The sequence below is a fragment of the Neoarius graeffei genome, chromosome 6 (genome assembly GCF_027579695.1).
Source record: "Neoarius graeffei isolate fNeoGra1 chromosome 6, fNeoGra1.pri, whole genome shotgun sequence".
Taxonomy (NCBI): Eukaryota; Metazoa; Chordata; class Actinopteri; order Siluriformes; family Ariidae; genus Neoarius; species Neoarius graeffei.
In genome coordinates, this window is record NC_083574.1 from 49,698,924 (window position 1) to 49,719,339 (window position 20,416).

At 41.0% G+C, this 20,416-nt stretch overlaps 1 protein-coding gene across 1 annotated transcript in view; it reads right to left on the reverse strand.

The window, feature by feature from the left end:
* The window catches only part of rassf9 (Ras association domain family member 9), a 34,108-nt gene extending 14,240 nt beyond the window's left edge, over positions 1-19,868 (reverse strand). The window contains exon 1 of the mRNA XM_060923770.1: positions 19,678-19,868. Coding sequence (XP_060779753.1) covers positions 19,678-19,724 — 47 coding nt within the window. The 5' untranslated portion in view covers positions 19,725-19,868. The remainder of the gene's footprint in view (positions 1-19,677) is intronic.
* Between the last annotated feature and the right edge of the window lie 548 nt (positions 19,869-20,416).

Below are 20,416 nucleotides of genomic sequence, written 5' to 3' on the forward strand. Positions count from 1 at the left end.
TTTAAGTTGAAATCTGCATCCCCTCCTCGCCCCAGTTTAACCGTTTACTGGGGTTATTTTTTTCAAACAGTTAACTGAATAAGATTATTCTAATACCAGCACAAGGCTAGTTCTGGTTTCAAAACCTTTGTTTCTTTTAAGTATTAACACCTCTCGTACTCCTGGCCAGGATGTGAGTAGTTAAACTTCAAGACTGAACAAAAGGTATTATAGTATTATGGGGTTCTATCTGGGTGAAAAGTAAATGGCACATAGAAAGGTCATGGTTTGTAAATGTAACAATAGCACCGATGTGTGACATTAGTAATTACAATTAGAATCTGTATTTTCATAAGCCAAATCTACAGGGGGGGAAAAAAAAACTTTTTATAGCCTGGTACAACATTATCTAGGTTTCCACCTGGCACAGAAAAACAAGTGGCATATTGTGTGAGTCCTTGATAAAAGACCCCAAAGGAATGTAATACGTATGCAACAATGTGAGTGGCTGGTTAATGGTTAGAAGATCCTGAGAGTTCAATTGAGCCAAGTAAATACCTGAGCTACTCACACAGCAAACAGCTTAACAGATCTCCTGCGTACACAGATACTGCCTATGACCGCTTAATCAAATGTACAGAGCTGCTGCCTCAGCACATGTGCGATGTTCAGGAGTCGAGAGAACTACTTAATTCTTCTGGTTTAATTTGAATGCTTAAACACTGACAATGTTAGTGCAAAAATGTAAAGTTGATGTCAAAATATTGTATGCAGGTAAAACAGAATATTTTCTGTGGTGAGGTGTGGATACAGAACTCAGTACTGTCTGGATTCTCACACCCTAGTAAAGTAAAATGGTCTTTGTGTATGAATAACTATGTTGTCCTTGTATGTGAATAAGTGATGTTACTGTAAATCACAGTTAGTGTGTGTGCACACACACACACACACACACACACTCTGTGTCAGGGTCAGCACCTACCTACATCTAACCCGCCCTAACCAAAAACCCAGTGTGTCTCCTCAACACCAGTTACATCAACTCTTAAACATATAAATAAATAAATAAATAAATAAATAAAATAAAGCAGTTTGAATTTGCTATGACTACCTCACTAACATCTTCAGTGCTTAAAAGTGTAACAATAAAGGTTAGTTAATTGTTAGAAATTAGACATAAGGAAATGGGTATGCTTACTGAAGGCCACCTGCAGTCTTCTCATCTCAAGTAAGTGCTAATAAACAAGATTATTATATGTACAGGACACTTTTTCGATGGAATAAAACCATGTGCTCTGTTCCCTTTGAGCAGGTTTCATTCATTTGGTTTGTGAGCATGCAATATTGTTATCATATTGCTTATCCTACATGTATTACGTCACTCTACCCAATGGAAAACGAGTGTTGAATATGGTTTACGATATTGCATGGGGCAGCATGGTGGTGTAGTGGTTAGCGCTGTCGCCTCACAGCAAGAAGGTCTGGGTTCGAGCCCCGTGAACGGCGAGGGCCTTTCTGTGCGGAGTTTGCATGTTCTCCCCGTGTCCGCGTGGGTTTCCTCCGGGTGCTCCGGTTTCCCCCACAGTCCAAAGACATGCAGGTAAGGTTAACTGGTGACTCTAAATTGACTGTAGGTGTGAATGTGAGTGTGAATGGTTGTCTGTGTCTATGTGTCAGCCCTGTGATGACCTGGCGACTTGTCCAGGGTGTACCCCGCCTTTCGCCCGTAGTCAGCTGGGATAGGCTCCAGCTTGCCTGCAACCCTGTAGAACAGGATAAAGCGGCTAGAGATAATGAGATGAGATATTGCATGGTTGTCAAGACAACACGATGTCACATGTCGGAGCTGATGCGAATATCCAATGAGAAAGTTTTCTGCTGTGCATGTGTAGAAACATTTTTTTGTTCGCCGGGAAAGAGAAAGACGTGTTGAACACCTGAAAGGCTACCAAAACTTCATTAGGTATCCTTCACTTATATTTACAAGAGAAAAACATACCAACGGACATCGAAAAACTGGAAGAGTGTGTATGTATAATAATCTCATCTCATTATCTCTCGCCGCTTTATCCTGTTCTACAGGGTCGCAGGCAAGCTGGAGCCTATCCCAGCTGACTACGGGCGAAAGGCGGGGTACACCCTGGACAAGTCGCCAGGTCATCACAGGGCTGACACATAGACACAGACAACCATTTACACTCACATTCACACCTACAGTCAATTTAGAGTCATCAGTTAACCTAACCTGCATGTCTTTGGATTGTGGGGGAAACCGGAGCACCTGGAGGAAACCCACACGGACATGGGGAGAACATGCAAACTTTGCACAGAAAGGCCCTCACCGGCCCCGGGGCTCGAACCCAGTACCTTCTTGCTGTGAGGCGACAGCGCTAACCACTACACCACCGTGCCGCCATGTATAATAATAATAATAAAAATAATAATAATATTGGCTGGCTTTTTTTGTGGTAGTATATCAGATATATTCTATTCAGCTAGCATGATACTGAACTCATCTTCAACTCATTCAATATCATGCTAGTTGAATGGAATATATCTGATATACCACTCAACACCAGCCGATATCGTTTAAACATAAAACAAAACAACACATCAGCAACTCTATACCATGCACCAGCTAGTTCAGAAGCTGGGATTCTTAGCCTAGCAATCAAAATGATTAAAACATGACAATGTTACTGTGGGGCGGCACGGTGATGTAGTGGTTAGCGCTGTCGCTTCACAGCAAGAAGGTCTGGGTTCGAGCCCTGTGGCCGGCGAGGGCCTTTCTGTGTGGAGTTTGCATGTTCTCCCCGTGTCCGTGTGGGTTTCCTCCGGGTGCTCCGGTTTCCCCCACAGTCCAAAGACATGCAGGTTAGGTTAACTGGTGACTCTAAATTGACCGTAGGTGTGAATGTGAGTGTGAATGGTTGTCTGTGTCTATGTGTCAGCCCTGTGATGACCTGGCGACTTGTCCAGGGTGTACCCCGCCTTTCGCCCGTAGTCAGCTGGGATAGGCTCCAGCTTGCCTGCGACCCTGTAGAAGGATAAAGCGGCTTGAGATAATGAGATGAGATGAGGTTAACTGGTGACTCTAAATTGACCATAGGTGTGAATGCGAGTGTGAATGGTTGTCTGTGTCAGCCCTGTGATGACCTGGCGACTTGTCCAGGGTGTACCCCGCCTTTCGCCCGTAGTCAGCTGGGATAGGCTCCAGCTTGCCTGCGACCCTGTAGAACAGGATAAAGCGGCTAGAGATAATGAGATGAGATGAATGTTACTGTGGCACGGTGGTGTAGTGGTTAGCACTGTCGCCTCACAGCAAGAAGGTTCTGGGTTCGAGCCCAGCGGCCGACAGGGGCCTTTCTGTGTGGAGTTTGCATATTCTCCCCGTGTCTGCGTTGGTTTCCTCTGGGTGCTCTGGTTTCCCCCACAGTCCAAAGATATGCAGTTAGATTAATGTGGGGTGGCCTTGGGCTGAAGTAGAGGTCTGCGCAGGTCGGATTTTTCAGTCCCGCCCGCGCCCGCATTGTGCAGTCCCACTCCCGCCCGTAAAGAATTATGATTTTCAGTCCCGCTCCCGCCCGCGCCCACAAAAAAATTATGATTTTCAGTCCCGCTCCCGCCCGCACCTGCCATATTTTGTCCCGCCCCCGCCCGCGAATCCCGCATGATGCAGACGTTCGCGTTATTTCTCAGGAAAGTTCTTGTCTTGACACAGCGTGATGGTGCCTCGCCCCCTACTTTGAGTGGATTTCAGCATAAATATCTACAGCTCATGTTGTTATTATTTACCTTCTTTTGAAATTCAGTATGTATTGTCTTTAATAACAATAATTAGTGTTGTCAAACAATTAAAATAATTAATCGCGAATCATACATTTTTGCCATATGAGAAACCATTGCAATTCTCTGATCAGCATAAAAAAGTGAATGGACTTGCTTTGTACCAATGGTGTGTGCTTTTTTTTTTTCCTTTTTATTGCAAAGCAGAGTTACTAAGAGAAGTGAATTGAGTTACTGCTTGAGTTAGTCTACAACTTTAGTCAGAGAGACATGTGACAGTAGGCTTGACTCAATGCTATCCCAGAAATCCTTCCTGTAATATGCAAATTTGGCTGTCCAATCAGAGGCGGCCAAATTTGCATATTACAGGAAGGATTTCTGGGATAGCATTGAGTCAAGCCTACCGTCACTGTGTAACATGTCTCTCTGACTAAAGTTGTAGACTAACGCAAGCTGTGAATCACTTCACTCATGGTTCTCTTGTTAGCCGGGTGTGAGCTGCGAGTCATTAGAGTGATCAAAGGATTAATGGCAAATTTAAGATACAATTTCTCTGGCAATCTGACTCTCTCTGCAAATTTAGGTATCTTAAAATGTTTTTATTAATGTTAAGTAAAATATCCAGCACAAGTTATGTATGATAGACATACAGGTCCTTCTCAAAAAATTAGCATATTGTGATAAAGTTCATTATTTTCCATAATGTAATGATAAAAATTAAACTTTCATATATTTTAGATTCATTGCACACCAACTGAAATATTTCAGGTCTTTTATTGTTTTAATACTGATTATTTTGGCATACAGCTCATGAAAACCCAAAATTCCTATCTCAAAAAATTAGCATATCATGAAAAGTTACTCTAAACGAGCTATTAACCTAATCATCTGAATCAACGACTTAACTCTAAACACCTGCAAAAGATTCCTGAGGCTTTTAAAAACTCCCAGTCTGGTTCATTACTCAAAACCGCAATCATGGGTAAGTAAGACTGACGACCTGACTGCTGTCCAGAAGGTCATCATTGACACCCTCAAGCAAAAGGGTAAGACACAGAAAGAAATCTCTGAGCGAATAGGCTGTTCCCAGAGTGCTGTATCAAGGCACCTCAGTGGGACGTCTGTGGGAAGGAAAAAGTGTGGCAGAAAACGCTGCACAACCAGAAGAGGTGACCGGACCCTGAGGAAGATTGTGGAGAATGGCCGATTCCAGACCTTGGGGGACCTGTGGAAGCAGTGGACTGAGTCTGGAGTAGAAACATCTAGAGCCACCGTGCACAGGCGTGTGCAGGAAATGGGCTACAGAGAAGCAGCACTGGACTGTTGCTCAGTGGTCCAAAGTACTTTTTTCGGATGAAAGCAAATTTTGCATGTCATTCGGAAATCAAAGTGCCAGAGTCTGGAGGAAGACTGGGGAGAAGGAAATGCCAAAATGCCTGAAGTCCAATGTCAAGTACCCACAGTCAGTGATGGTCTGGGGTGCCATGTCAGCTGCTGGTGTTGGTCCACTGTGTTTTATCAAAGGCAGGGTCAATGCAGCTAGCTATCAGGAGATTTTGGAGCACTTCATGCTTCCATCTGCTGAAAAGCTTTATGGAGATGAAGATTTCATTTTTCAGCACGACCTGGCACCTGCTCACAGTGCCAAAATCACTGGTAAATGGTTTACTGACCATGGTATTACTGTGCTCAACTGGCCTGCCAACTCTCCTGACCTCAACCCCATAGAGAATCTGTGGGGTATTGTGAAGAGGAAGTTGAGAGACACCAGACCCAACACTGTGGATGAGCTTAAGGCCGCTATCGAAGCATCCTGGGCCTCCATAACACCTCAGCAGTGCCACAGGCTGATCGCCTCCATGCTACGTCGCATTGAAGCAGTCATTTCTACCAAAGGATTCCCGACCAAGTATTGAGTGCATAACTGAACATAATTATTTGAAGGTTGACTTTTTTTGTATTAAAAACACTTTTTTTTATTGGTCAGATGAAATATGCTAATTTTTTGAGATAGGGATTTTTGGTTTTCCTTTACTTTTTTGCCACAATCATCAATACTAAAACAATAAAAGGCTTGAACTACTTCAGTTGTGTGTAATGAATCTAAAATATATTAAAGTCTAATGTTTATGAGTACATTACAGAAAATAATGAACTTTATCACAATATGCTAATTTTTTGAGAAGGACCTGTAAATTAATAATTTATACTTTTTATTTCAAACACATTTTTAGTTAGCGGGACTGCAGCTTGTCACCACTCCCGCCCGCGCCCGCAATGAGCTTTCAAAATTTGTCCCGCGCCGCACTGCTTTGCGGCGGGACTCCCGCGGGAGTGCAGGGCTCTAGGCTGAAGTGCCCTTGAGCAAAGTACCTAACTGCTCGGGTGCTGTAGTATGGCTGCCCGTTGCTTTGGGTGTGTGTGTGCATGTGTGTTCACTGCTTCAGAGGGGTTAAATGCAGAGGATGAATCTCACTGTGCTTGAGTGTGCATGTGACAAATAAATTAAGGTTTCTGATTTGATTTTGATTGACCAACACATGCAAATGATTTAATAACATATGCACTGCTGCATTCTGACACACGCAATTAGGACACAACAAACATGCATGTGAAAGAAAGGCAAAGCAATCAAGGGTGAAATATTGACGTGTGCATTTGTGTTTGTTCGATTAGTGTCTGACTGATTCGTCTTTACTGTCTGTGGGAAACTTAACACCATTTCAGAGTTGACTTTCTTCTGATGCCAATTCGGCATTACGGGGGAAAAAAAAATACTACGAGTTAACCTGACTGAATACCCACTGCAATGGTGTACTATGAGGAATACATTTGCACAGTTTAAAGAGCTAAAAAATAAAAAAAAAATGGACTTGCTACATATTACTCTGTACATATCCTGGCTTTGCAAAGCACATACTTGTACAGGAAAGTAGTAAATGGGGGATGGAAGCACCTGTGTTTGTCTTGTGAAGATCAGTGGACACCAGCAGCATCCTGTTACACACTTCCTGCCTGCAGATGCAGACATTTCCATGGCAATATCGGAACAAAAATAGAGATTTGAAGCTGAGGTATAGGAAACTTTTTATGTGGAATAACAGGTCTGTGAACATTTGCAAAGAAACCAAAGGCAGAGACGAGGTGCCTGTAGATACGACAGTGATGAGTACTGTACTAGTCCATGTTGATATACAATAATCTAGTCCTGTTGTGGCCTGTTAATGTTGTGCTTCTGTGACCATTCGAGACTTACTGCATGTTGAGTGCAATACGCTTGTTCTGCGTGTTGTTTTCTTCCACACCCAGCATTGTGCTTGATCACCAAGCAGAAAGAACTAATGCCATTCAGATGGTAATGAGTGTATTTTCCAGCTGAAGGAACAGTGTTTCAGGAGATATTACACGCACATTAGGAATACTAATCCCCTTAGTCAGTCAATCACTGACTCCTGGAGTGATTTTTCTGATTTATCAGACAAAATCTGTATCTGTTTTTAAACGTATCACTGGTGAGTCCTGTGCAAACATCAGCATATGCAAAGAAATGATGTAAAGCAAAGATATCTTCAAATATAATGAAATGAAATGTTTCTACATGAAAAATACTAGAGCAGTAAGCAGTAATAAACTTAACAAAGACAAAATCTCAGGTACAATTTGTGCAGTTTTATAAGGAAATTAGTTGGTGAGTCTTAATGAGCATCTTGGAGGTCTGCCACAGTTCTGGAGAATTTGACTGTCGCATTTACTTCTTTGTTACTGCATGCAAAACCCAGCAGATTTCATTATGTGTTTGTTTTTTTTGTCTTAAAATGGTCTTGTATATGTTTTTGTATATTTTTCTGTCACTTTTTTTTTTTGAAAAGTAATGTTTGGAAAGACAAAATGTTTTTTGTACTGACTCAGTAATGCAGAAGTCATAAAATATATTATATTACATTACAGGCATTTAGCAGACGCTCTTATCCAGAGTGACATACAATATACCCAGAGCAGCCTGGGGAGCAGTTGGGGGTTAGGTGCCTTGCTCAAGGGCACTTCAGCCATTCCTGCTGGTCCAGGGAATCAAACCAGCAAACTTTTGGTCCCAAAGCTCCTTCTCAAACCATTAGGCCATGGCTAAACAAACATCTGTAAAAAATGTGTACTAAAAAAGCATACCTAAGTCTTTTGCACTGTCCTGTATAACCAGAGGCGATTCTAGAGTCTGTTGTGGCCCCAAGCAAAAATTTCCAGGGGGCCCTTCTGACCAGTGTTCATCACCAATATCTCATCTCATTATCTGTAGCCGCTTTATCCTGTTCTACAGGGTTGCAGGCAAGCTGGAGCCTATCCCAGCTGACTACAGGCGAAAGGCGGGGTACACCCTGGACAAGTTGCCAGGTCATCACAGGGCTGACACATAGACACAGACAACCATTCACACTCACACTCACACCTATGGTCAATTTAGAGTCACCAGTTAACCTAACCTGCATGCCTTTGGACTGTGGGGGAAACCGGAGCACCCGGAGGAAACCCACGCGGACACGGGGAGAGCATGCAAACTCCGCACAGAAAGGCCCTCGCCGGCCACGGGGCTCAAACCTGGACCTTCTTGCTGTGAGGCGACAGCGCTAACCACTACACCACCGTGCTGCCCGCCTTCTGACCAGCGTTCATCAAAATAAATAAGCCCTTGGGCCCTGACTCTCGGGGGGCCCCTGGGCCAGGGGGCCCCAAGCAGTTGCTTGCCTTGCCTGTTCACAAGCTGCGCGTCTGTGTATAACATTACAGAACATACAGATCGGGTTTTGGCGGCACGGTGGTGCAGTGGTTAGCACTCTCGCCTCACAGCAAGAAGGTTCTGGATTTGAGCCCAGTGGCCGAAGGAGGGCTTTCTGTGAAGAGTTTGCATGTTCTCCCCATGTTTGTGTGGGTTTCCTCTGGGTGCTCCAGTTTCCCTCACAGTCCAAAGGCATGCAGGTTAGGTTCATTGGTGGCTCTAAATTGACCGTAGGTGTGAATGGTTGTTTGTCTCTGTGTGTCAGCTCTGTGATGACCTGGTGACTTGTCCAGGGTGTACCCCGCCTCTCGCCCATGACCCTGCACAGGATAAGCGGTTACGGATAATGGATGGATGGATGATTGGGTTTTTCTATAGGCATTTGTTATATCAAGAGTGAACATGACAGGGACACAGACTTTTGGGAAATGCATGAAAAATGATTATCATGATAATGATTTGGGCGATCCGATACTGAGCATTACAACTGGAGCCATATTACATCAGATTTGAAACGTTTTTCATCTTGTCTTAAAGCATACTCTCACTGCATTGCCATGGTTACAAAGAGGATGTCAGGATTGGATCAGTATCAGGTATCGTCGATAGAGCAGGTTTGTAGGGTATCCATCCATTATCTGTAACCACTTATCTTATTCAGGGTCGCAGGCAAGCTGGAGCCTATCACAGCTGACTACGGGCGAGAGGTGGGGTACACCCTGGACAAGTCGCCAGGTCATCACAGGGCTGACACATAGACACAGACAACCATTCACCCTCACGTTCACACCTACGGTCAATTTAGAGCTACCAATTAGCCTAACCTGCATGTCTTTGGACTGTGGGGGAAACCGGAGGACCCGGAGGAAACCCACGCAGACACGGGGAGAGCATGCAAATTCCACACAGAAAGGCCCTCGCCGGCTGCTGGGCTCGAACCCAGGGCCTTCTTGCTGTGAGGTGACAGCGCTAACCACTACACCACTGGGTCGCCCCTTTATAGAGTATGTTAAATAAAATTAGTCAAAAAAATACCAAGGCGCATGTTACTTGTTACTCAGGATCAGATTTATATTTAGGAAGAAGCACTGATGATGATGATAAAGCCACATATTAACCCATGTATTACATCATAAAGAAAGTTAGCTTATACCTCTGTGAAAGAACATGAAACAATGTAGCATTCTCTGCCTCTTACTAAGCGACATGGATGACGTAAGCAGCGTGTAGTGTTATAGTGCACTTGGACTGTCAATAAATTTTTCATTGTATAAGAGTTCTTATGCACTCTCGTCAAGTGTCACGTTCTAAAGCCAACACATTTCAGAATGCTTTAGAAACTTTAGTGTTTCAGATTTATTTCAAGTATTTACACGTAACAATCAGCCATCTTAATCTTACATTTGTATTCATTGTTGTGTATTCACACAGGAATGAACCCACAGTAAATGAGCACACAGTAAAGCCCCACTGACTTCATATTCAATATATATAGCCTGGCAAGCCAGACTAAATGTGAATATTTAGTCTGGCCTCGATCCGTAGACATTTCCAAAGCGAGTGGGAGGAACAAACCGCTGTCTTTGAAACTGTCTCTGTGCGTATAGGCCAACGCTCTGACCAATCAGCGCAACAGTGACTGTGATGTAGTCAGAGCGACAGAAAGCAGTGGGGGAGACCTTGAAATAAATAATTTTTCAAAATGCGTATTAATTAATAAACAGGTTCTAGATATTAAGAAGTTTGGAGATAATGACCACAAGTTTGGAGTCTGTACCACATACACTCATTTTTTTTCAAGTGTTTTTCAAGGGTTTGCTTAAACTGTTTTTGAGAGTTTTTATTTAGTGGTGTTTGGTGAAATAATTTCCCTTAAATTTAAAATAACGGGAAAATAAGAAACAATCAAAAAGTAATGTTTCAAAGCTGTTTATTAATTCTTTGTACTGCACAAACTAGCCCCATCCTTTTGGCTACGAGCGGAGCCAGCTAGTAGATCAGACTTTTGCCATAGCCGGTCGGCAAAACAGCGAAAACGTCCTTCTTGAAAAGGAATGAGCGGAGAGCCTCTTCCTGCTCATGTTTCAACGAAAACTCCAAGTCTAATTCTTCTAAAACAAAGCGGAGTCAAACACGCTCTGTTCACTAGCGGTAGCCATCTTTCCTGCTGTGCTTTCTCCAGCGTCGCACAGCTTTGTCGTCACTCCTGCAAAAGCCCGCCCAAAGAATCCAAACAAAAACCTTGCGTTGTGATTGGCGGGCACGATTTGATGCCCGGGGTGTTTTTGTTTATATGGTGCGAGGCTAGACCCACTCGCTAGGCAAAAATATTTTTGGCCGCTAGGCGGGTGGGTCTAGTTTACTAGGCTACAATATATACGCTCTCTCCATAGAAAACAGACAGAACTCCATTTAGGATTCAGCCACACAAATGTAGCAGGCAGAATACAGCAGATTATTCTATCCACATTCACTGGATATGAGCAATCGCGCGCTCTGATCGGCTACTCTACTACTAGAATATCAACTCATATACCGTGAGTAGAGAAAAACAAAATGGTGGAGAGTGTTGCTGAACCAACCGAGGGTGAAATAAAAACTCTGGTTGAAAACAAAACCCTAAAAAATACAAAAAAAGCAACAAAATATGGAGTAAAAGTATTTGATGGTAAGAACATATCTTTTTTATTTTTCAAGAATTATTATTATAACATTTTTCACAAATTGCTCCTGTCATTTCGCCTGTTTGTTAACATTCTAAGTGGAAATGATTTTGTTGGACGTTTTGTACGAAGTTTTTATTTATCAAAATGACAAAAAAATAAAAATAAAAATGCTCTGTTTCTCAAAATCCAGTGAATGTGGATAGAATAAAACAATTATTCCACTCAATCTCATTGTGCATGGCTTGCGGCCAACTTGGCACTACGCGCCTCGTCGGCTATCAGCTCATGTACGACTCGATTTTGTGGAATAACTGTTAAATATAATGAAGCCAAAGTATTTTTTTGTGTTTACAAACTTACTTGAGTGAGATTAAAACTGAAAAATCTCTTGCTGTAAACAGTACTTTCCACTGATAATTTATTCAAATTAACTCAAGTAAACTTTGGGTTTCGAAATGTGTAAAAACAGACTAATAACCCATTAAGAGAACATTTAAAGACAAATGACTCCATGTGTAAAGTGAGTTTGTAAGCACTGCTTAACTGAATGTGTAACGGAAATAACAGGATTTTGTTAACAGGATTTGTTTGACTGAAGATACATCAGCAAGAAACACTTTTCCTGACTTTCCTGAGCCTTATCTAAAGAGGATGCGGGATTCTGATGGAACAAACATGGCTGTTTATCTTCAGAGGGAACTTCTTCAGCAGATAGTCATCTTCACAGGAGACAAAACAATCTGAAAGGAGTGAGCTCACAGTGCAGCATGTATGGACTTACAAAAGTGATGATTAATGCTCTGTCCATGGGCTCACTTGTATAATTAGATCATACGACAAAGCAATTTCACTGTCACAATAATATGCATCACCTAATAATAATAATTATTTTTTTCGCGGTTTGGTTTCCATCAAATCCTGCGCTCTGATTGGTTGGTGAGCAGGTCCGTATCCTACGATACAGACCCCAGTTACGGACCCCGGTTATGGACCTCTGGCGACTTGCTCGTTCACAATAACAAACATAGTAGAATTTTTTGTCAACATTTATTTTCGCATTTCTCAGGAGAATAGCATTAATTTTACAGCATGGATAGCGATAACGACAGTCTTCACAGTGAAAGCGAGTTTTACTACCCTGAGGAAGAAGAAATAAAAGAAAACATTTCAGGAGAAAGCTAAAAACCTCTAACTGTTGCTAACGCCGAACAAAAATATGGCTGAATCCTGAATGACTCAATTTTGTATAAATAGGGGACTACATAGGCGGCAAAATGTATTTTTTTTCCTGCCATGGAAGTGCACTTGTATACCGAGTAGGAAGCCATTTGCATTACAGCCGTGAATGAGGATTCAAACTGGTGGCTCGCCTTGGCTTGGTTTTCCCTTTCGGGCGCTCTCATTTTCTGTTAGAATTTGGTAAAGAAAAAATAAATATATTATTTACCAGCTTAAGGTCGGTCCGTATGGTGAAATACTGTGACCTCGGCCTTGAATACTGACCTCGGCCCAGAGGGCCTCGGTCAGTACTTTCAAGACCTTGGTCACGGTATTTCACCATACGGACCTCCCAGCTGGTAAATAACATATATTTATTATAATAAACAGTCAGGACATCGTGCACCATATTGCTTATAAAATAACTATTGATGCTGACTGGCACACATGGATGATACACAGGTGTGTAATATAGCATGTATAATAACCACATGTAGCAAAGCTGTGATTTACTTCAAACCCTTGCTGTTATGATGGACTGCTGCGAAAGGGAAAACAAATCACAGCAAGCAAGCAAGCTGATGAATAAAATGATCCACCACGCACAAAACAGTCTTCATGAGCCACATAAAATAACAGACGATGGGAGTCAGGTTACCTCTGATCTGGTTTCCATCTTAACACTTAAGATAATTACAGTGTGTGTTGCTTTAAAGCAGGTTGTGTTGTTTTTTATATATATATATATATATATATATATATATATATATATATATATATAAACACACACACACACACGGTATGTATATATATATTTTGTTATGGATTTCTATTTTATGAATTCTACATTATCGAGTCAGTACAAAAACATTTTAGAGTCCAAATGTTCGTTTTCCAGCACAAAATTAAATGGTACTGAAAAAAATGTTTTTATCTGAGCAGCATATTACATAATAGACCATTTTTCCGATTAAAAAAGAAAACATAATGAAGGCTACTGGGTTTTGGTGCAAAATTAAGAAGCAAGTGCGACAGTAAAGTGTCCAGAAGAACTGTGGCTGCTTCTGCAAGATGCTCAGTAAAACCTACAGCTCATTTCCTTATAAAACTGCACTCATTGTACCTGAGACTACTATTTTATTTTATTTTTTAAAGCAAAGGGTCATCTCGCACCAAATATCAACTCTGTTTCATTTATTATGGCTTACTACTGTTTATAGTGTTTTTTTGAAATGTTGAAACATTTCATTTCATTATTTTTAAGCCATTTTTGGTCTCCAGCATTTATTTACACGTGCCTAAGACTTTTGCACAGTCCTGCATATCCTACATGTAGTTTGTTACAAGATCTTGTTTAAAATTTTGGAAGTCTAAACTGGCTTGAAAGCATTTACAAAGACTTATTCTCAATTCTGATTGGTCAGAAGGTGTTGATTAATTGTCTACAACAGCAGTGAGTGCATTAGTATCAGCTGCAAGGCAAATCACAGGTTTACATTAATGCACTCATTTTAGTACATTTTCTTTCTATAGTAATAACCTGTTCCAACAAAGAGACGAATTAAATTTAGTATAAATACAGAGGTGATTATAGAAAATTGCACGCGCTGATTGGTCGAGAAATTCTGACTATTTCTCGATAATCACCTCGAGCGACTCGGCAAAATGGCGGCCAATCGCTTTGTCACTATAAGTGAGGAAGAATTACAAATTATGAAAGAAAATGCTGTTCCTAAAAGCACTAAAGATGATATTAAGTTTGCTCTAAAACTGTTCCAAGGTAGCCTGGGAAATCCCATGCTGCTTTGCACAATCGTTCCGATCTGAAAAGACAGCATGGAAACTATGGTCTAAAGGCTCGCCTGAGTTAGGGAGCCAATCAGAAAGTGGGGAGGGGTGGAAAGACGGTGACGCGTACTACTCGACAAACGGAAGCTTGTAGTTTATTTGGGACTGTTTACGGATCACATTTAACATGGCGGCAAGTGATACGAACCAAACTTTCGATCAAGCTTTAGACACTGTTCTGAATAGTTTAGAGCGAAAGTTTGTTTTAAAAAAAGAACAGCGTTTTCCTATTTTTGTTTTGCCTTCTCTTTCTCTTTCCTTCTCTTCTTTGCCTCTTCGTCTTCTTCGTCGCTCTAACTACATCACCGGGTACGACTGCCATGATTGGCCATGGGCTACGGATATGCCAATTGATAGACATTCGCAACGTCCAATAAACGGCCGTTAAACCACACCTCCCCTACGAGAAATTCAATAGGCAGATTCCAGACCATATTTCACTTGTGATATGGTCTGGCGTTAACCAGACTAGTTCCAAGGTAAGGTGGAATTGTGATTTATTTTATCGATTTCAAAGCAAAGTGAGTGAGTATGTGAGTCGGCATAGATAAGTGACACAAGTCTGTATGCACCTTTATTACATTTGCATACCGCTTTTGAGGTTTGAAATAATTTATTTTTAATACAATTTTTTAATTAAAAAAAAAAAAATCATCTGTGTATTTATACTAAAGCAATTATCCGCTTCACGCTCAGTGAATATCAGTGAATAATAACCTCAACTTTGTCTCGGTTATTATTCACCGATATTCACTTGCCTTCGGTGAATAATTGTTAAATATAGTAGTTTGTAGTGTGATAGTGATGCAGTTGTGTGCGAGGAGACTTTAGTTTGCATTTTTGGAAGGAGTCTCCAATGTCGGTGCTTTGTAACCTTTGGATGTGAAACTCTTCTTTTGTGTATCAACATGGGAAGGTCTTCAGGACAAAAGGATTTGTGGTTTCTCAGTAACATGGCTAGTGAGACAACAATTGTGTACAACTGTTATAACATAAGTGATAACAGGAACTAACTTGTCACATTAACCTAAGTATAAATGAATGCAAATTATTATTATTATTATTATTATTATTATTATTATTATTATTATTATTATTATCTTTTTTTCTGTGGTGTAAGAGGAATAAAACACTTTGGAATATGCTGTATTTATCTTTCGAGTGGATCACACTGCCCTGTCATTGACTGTTTTCCGATATCAAAATTATCCAATGTGTTTACATAAAATGATCCAGTGTTAACGTTAGGCAAAATCATTCTGCAGGTCCAAAACAGGTTGTACCTGCACCCTTAAACTGAAATTAGGTGTGTTTGTACTCTTGTTACAAACAAACCTTTACCACAGAACGTATTGTAAATGTGTCTGCGTGGTAATGATGTGCATAGCACTAATGTTGAATTATTGTCAACAAGTAAACAGAAACACTGCAGCTGTTCAATCAGTACTGAGACTTAATTTAACTGTGCTGATGCAAGAGCAAATTCAACCTTGTAAGAAGTTTTTTTCAAAACTAAAAGTAAAACAACAACTGTAAGAGTTTAACATTATGAGGCAAAACTGAACACTGTTCAGTTTTATTCAAAACCATTGGTATTCCTTAATCAACACAGTAAGATTTAATAAAAGACAACTGAATTTGACATTAGTCATTCATTAAACACTTCATTATGAGTTAATGCCAACACCAACAAATTCACTACAATATTCAAGCCTCAAAGTGTATGAAAAGATATTAAGGTTAAGGTTAGGGATAGAATTAGCACTGTAATGTTTTTCTTACAACTTCATTCAAATGAAATAAAAAAAAAAATCAACCACACTGGCATTGTTCATTCGAATTTGTGTGAATTTCTTATTAAGTCTGACGAGTTCATTTAACTCTAAATTTAAGACAGGGTAATTTAGCACTGTACAAAGTCAACATTATAGTTGTCACTTTATCATTGGGAATTTTCATCACACTTGCAGTGTGAGCAATTATTTATTTATCTGTGTGGCTTCAAAACTTGTTTGTAATCAGAATGCAGAACGTCCGCAATTGTTATGACATCAAAACTATTAAACAAGGCCCTTACGGAAACTGGACAAGTGATAGACAGGCGTTAATACATCCCTTGTCACAAAACCCATCAGTCTGCAATAAAGGAATAGCCTGAATAACCCAGTTTCTCAGTGGAGGTTAGTATCCCTTCCATTACATCATGAAGATCTTTGAGGGTGTGTATGACTGGGAAATCATACACTCACCGGCCACTTTATTAGGAACACCCATACACCTGCTGTTTGATACAGTTCTCTAATCAGCCGATCCCTTGACAGCAGCACAATACATAAAATCATGCAGATACGAATGGGAAAACCTGTGATCTCAAAGTGTGACTTTCACTGAGACATGGGTGTTGGTTTGAGCCAGATGGACTTGTTTGAGTATTTCAGAAACTGCAGATCTCCTGGGGGTTTTACACACAACAGTCTCTAGAGTTTACACAGAATGGTGCGAAAAACAAAAAAACATTGCGTGAGCAACAGTTCTGTGGGTGGAAACAAATGTCTTGTTGATAAGAGAGGTCAGAGGAAAATGGCCAGATTGGTTTGAGCTGCCAGGAAGGCTATAGTAACTCATATCATTGAGTTATCACTCTTTACAACTGTGGTGAGCAGAAAAGCATCTCAGCATGCAACAGCAGAAGACCACATTGGGTTCCACTCCTGCCAGCCAAGAACAGGAATCTTAGAATCAAGAACAAGTTCCTATTAAAGTGGCCAGTGAGTGTATACTCTACACTGTATACTTAAACAACTCATCCTGAACAACTTCTTCTTCTTTATAATTAATAACTGTTTTTCTGTGGTGTTTAGCATTAATTTTCTTATGAGTTTACCCTTTTTTGGTTTAGGCTTCATTCATCTACATACTGGTCGGTTTTCACTTTGGCTAATTCTTTCCAGCATTGCCCACAATGCTCATCCTGATGCACCGCACTAGCGGGATGAAGCCTTTGCTTCATCTCTACTTGATGAGACTGATGCAGCAGTGCTTTAGTCCTTCAGTCTGCCCAGCTTCCTCACTGTCTCTTCCGTACACACTGCTCAAACAGATCAGGTTCCAAAGCTACAACTTTCATACTAATACCACCATCAACACCGTTGTGCTTGTCTCTCATAAATCACCAACTAGTCTAGCTGAACCTCTGGTGTAACTCAGAGTGATTGTGTTCTAGAGCTGCTGGACAGAGTTTTCTGTCTTCACTAGTTCTTTGTTGGATTTCTCATTAAAATGATGAGCGACAAAAGGAGCTATTGCTTCTATTGTTTTGAGGAGCTAACAGTGAAAGCTGACCATTATACCTCATGTTTGATCTTGCTGATTTTTTTTTTTTTTTTTTTTACCTCTGCCAACTTTGTTGGAGGTGGTTGTTTGTTTCTGTTTGTTTGTCTGTTCCCAATGTAATTCAAAAAGTAGCAAACAGATTTTGATGAAATTTTGTGGAAAGGTGAGCCATGGGCCAAGGAATAATTTATTAGACTTTGATGCAAATCTGGATATGTTTGTGGATCCAGATATGTTTGTGGGTCCAGGATCCAGATATGTATGCAGATCCAGGATGTTGTTTTTTTTTTTTTTCTGTTCCCAGTTTTTGTGGAAAGACGAGCCATGGGCCAAGGAACAATTGAGTAGATTTTGATACAAATCCGGATATGTTTGTGGATTCAGGATACAGATATGTATGTGGATTCAGGGTCTTTTATTATAATTAATTAATTAATTAATTAATTAATTAGTTAGTTAGTTAGTTAGTTAGTTAGTCTGTTCCCAATGTAACTCAAAAAGTAGTGAACTGATTTTGATGAAATTTTGTTGAAAGGTGAGCCATGGGCCAAGGAATAATTTATTAGACTTTGATGCAAATCTGGATATGTTTGTGGATCCTGGATCCAGATATGTATGCAGATCCAGGAATTTTTTTTTTGTCTGTTCCCAATGTAACTCAAAAAATAGTGAACTGATTTTGATGAAATTTTGTAGAAAGACGAGCCATGGGGCAAGGAACAATTGAGTAGATTTTGATACAAATCCGGATATGTTTGTGGATTCAGGATACAGATATGTATGTGGATCCAGGGTCTTTTATTATTATTATTTATTTGTTTATTTATTTATTTGTCTGGGAGCGGCACGGTGGTGTAGTGGCTAGCGCTGTCGCCTCACAGCAAGAAGGTCCGGGTTCGAGCTCTGTGGCCGATGAGGGCCTTTCTGTGCGGAGTTTGCATGTTCTCCCTGTGTCCGCGTGGGTTTCCTCCGGGTGCTCCGGTTTGCCCCACAGTCCAAAGACATGCAGGTTAGGTTAACTGGTGACTCTAAATTGACCGTAGGTGTGAATGTGAGTGTGAATGGTTGTCTGTGTCTATGTGTCAGCCCTGTGATGACCTGGCGACTTGTCCAGGGTGTACCCCGCCTTTCGCCCGTAGTCAGCTGGGATAGGCTCCAGCTTGCCTGCGACCCTGTAGCGGCTAGAGATAATGAGATGAGATGAGATTTTTTTGTCTGTTCCCAATGTAACTCAAAAAGTAGTGAACTGATTTTGATGAAATTTTGTTGAAGGGTGAGCCATGGGCCAAGGAATAATTTATGACACTTTGATGCAAATCTGGATATGTTTGTGGATCCTGGATCCAGATATGTATGCAGATCCAGGATTTTTTTTTATTGTCTGTTCCCAATGTAACTCAAAAAATAGTGAACGGATTTTGATGAAATTTTGTGGAAAGACGAGCCATGGGGCAAGGAACAATTGAGTAGATTTTGATACAAATCCAGATACGTTTGTGGATTCAGGATACAGAAATGTATGTGGACCCAGTTTTTTTTTTTTGCCTGTTCCCAATGTAACTCAAAAAGTAGTGAACGGATTTTGATGAAATTTTGAGAAAAGGTGAGCCATGGGCCAAGGAATAATTGTACTGTAAATGTACTAGTATGATGTCAGAGCAGCACACAACTGATAATTTCTGACAGGATGGAACAAAATACAGCATCATCCAACAGATTAACACCAGAGGTGCTAAAACAAAGCAGTAGAAACAAGCTGAGTGTCTTTCAGGGTGGAGTTTTCCTTTAACACACACACAAGCACCTGCGTCTATGGTGAGCTGAAGAGCAGAACTGAAGAGTAACTCGAGCCTGAGACACCATATGATCCAACAACACTGTAGTCTACTGTAAGCGAGTCATCTCATTGCACCGGAGAGGGATTCTCCCATTTCACACAAAAACACTCTCAGCTCCATCAAACATGTATTTTTTGGTTAAAATTTTAGTTCTGTAGTCTATAAAATGTTTTTAAAATACCTGTACTTTCATAAAAAGTTACAAGAAGTAAAAAAAAAAAAGTTATTTGGAAATTTGTACCTGCTTTTCAGTCGCGCTTTCAGAAAGTTCCGTCCGAACGGCGCCATGGCGACTCTGAGCGAGAATCAAAGCGGCTCAGTTCCGAGGCATCGCGAGAGTCCAGGACACAAGCGCGCGCGCGACACAGCGCAGGGGAACTGCGCAGGGAAAAGTTGCCCAACTTGTGAAGAGCGTTAAAGCAGCCTGCGGTAACCCACTGTGGCAATGGGCCGGCCCACTCCGAGGAGGGAGTTGGGTTACGTCTCAAATCAGCTCACTACCCGACTATAAAGCCTGTAAAAACACCCAGAAAGCCACGTAAGAGTGAAAGACACTCTATTATTTAATACTGGACTGTTTTTAAACACATAGCCCGGAAGTACACCTGTTCTACTCATATCAAGGTGTGTATTTGAGATGATGAATGAACGGCGCCTTAAGATGGCGACAGGGGATTCCCCTGAGGGGAAAAAAAAGCACACATGAAACCCACGTCTCAAAAGCTAATGCGCTTGATGTATAGCCACAGAGCCATTTCTCCCACCAGCTAAAACATTAGTGGATGTTCTCAACAGCAAAGAAGTGTAATAATCAGGTAATATTCATATTCAGACAATCCTAACCATTAAAGAATAAATGTGGTGTAATGGTTAGCACGGTCGCCTCACAGCAAGAAGGTCCAGGTTCGAACCCAGCGGCCGGCGAGGGCCTTTCTGTGTGGAGTTTGCATGTTCAATCCTAACCATTAAAGAATAAATGT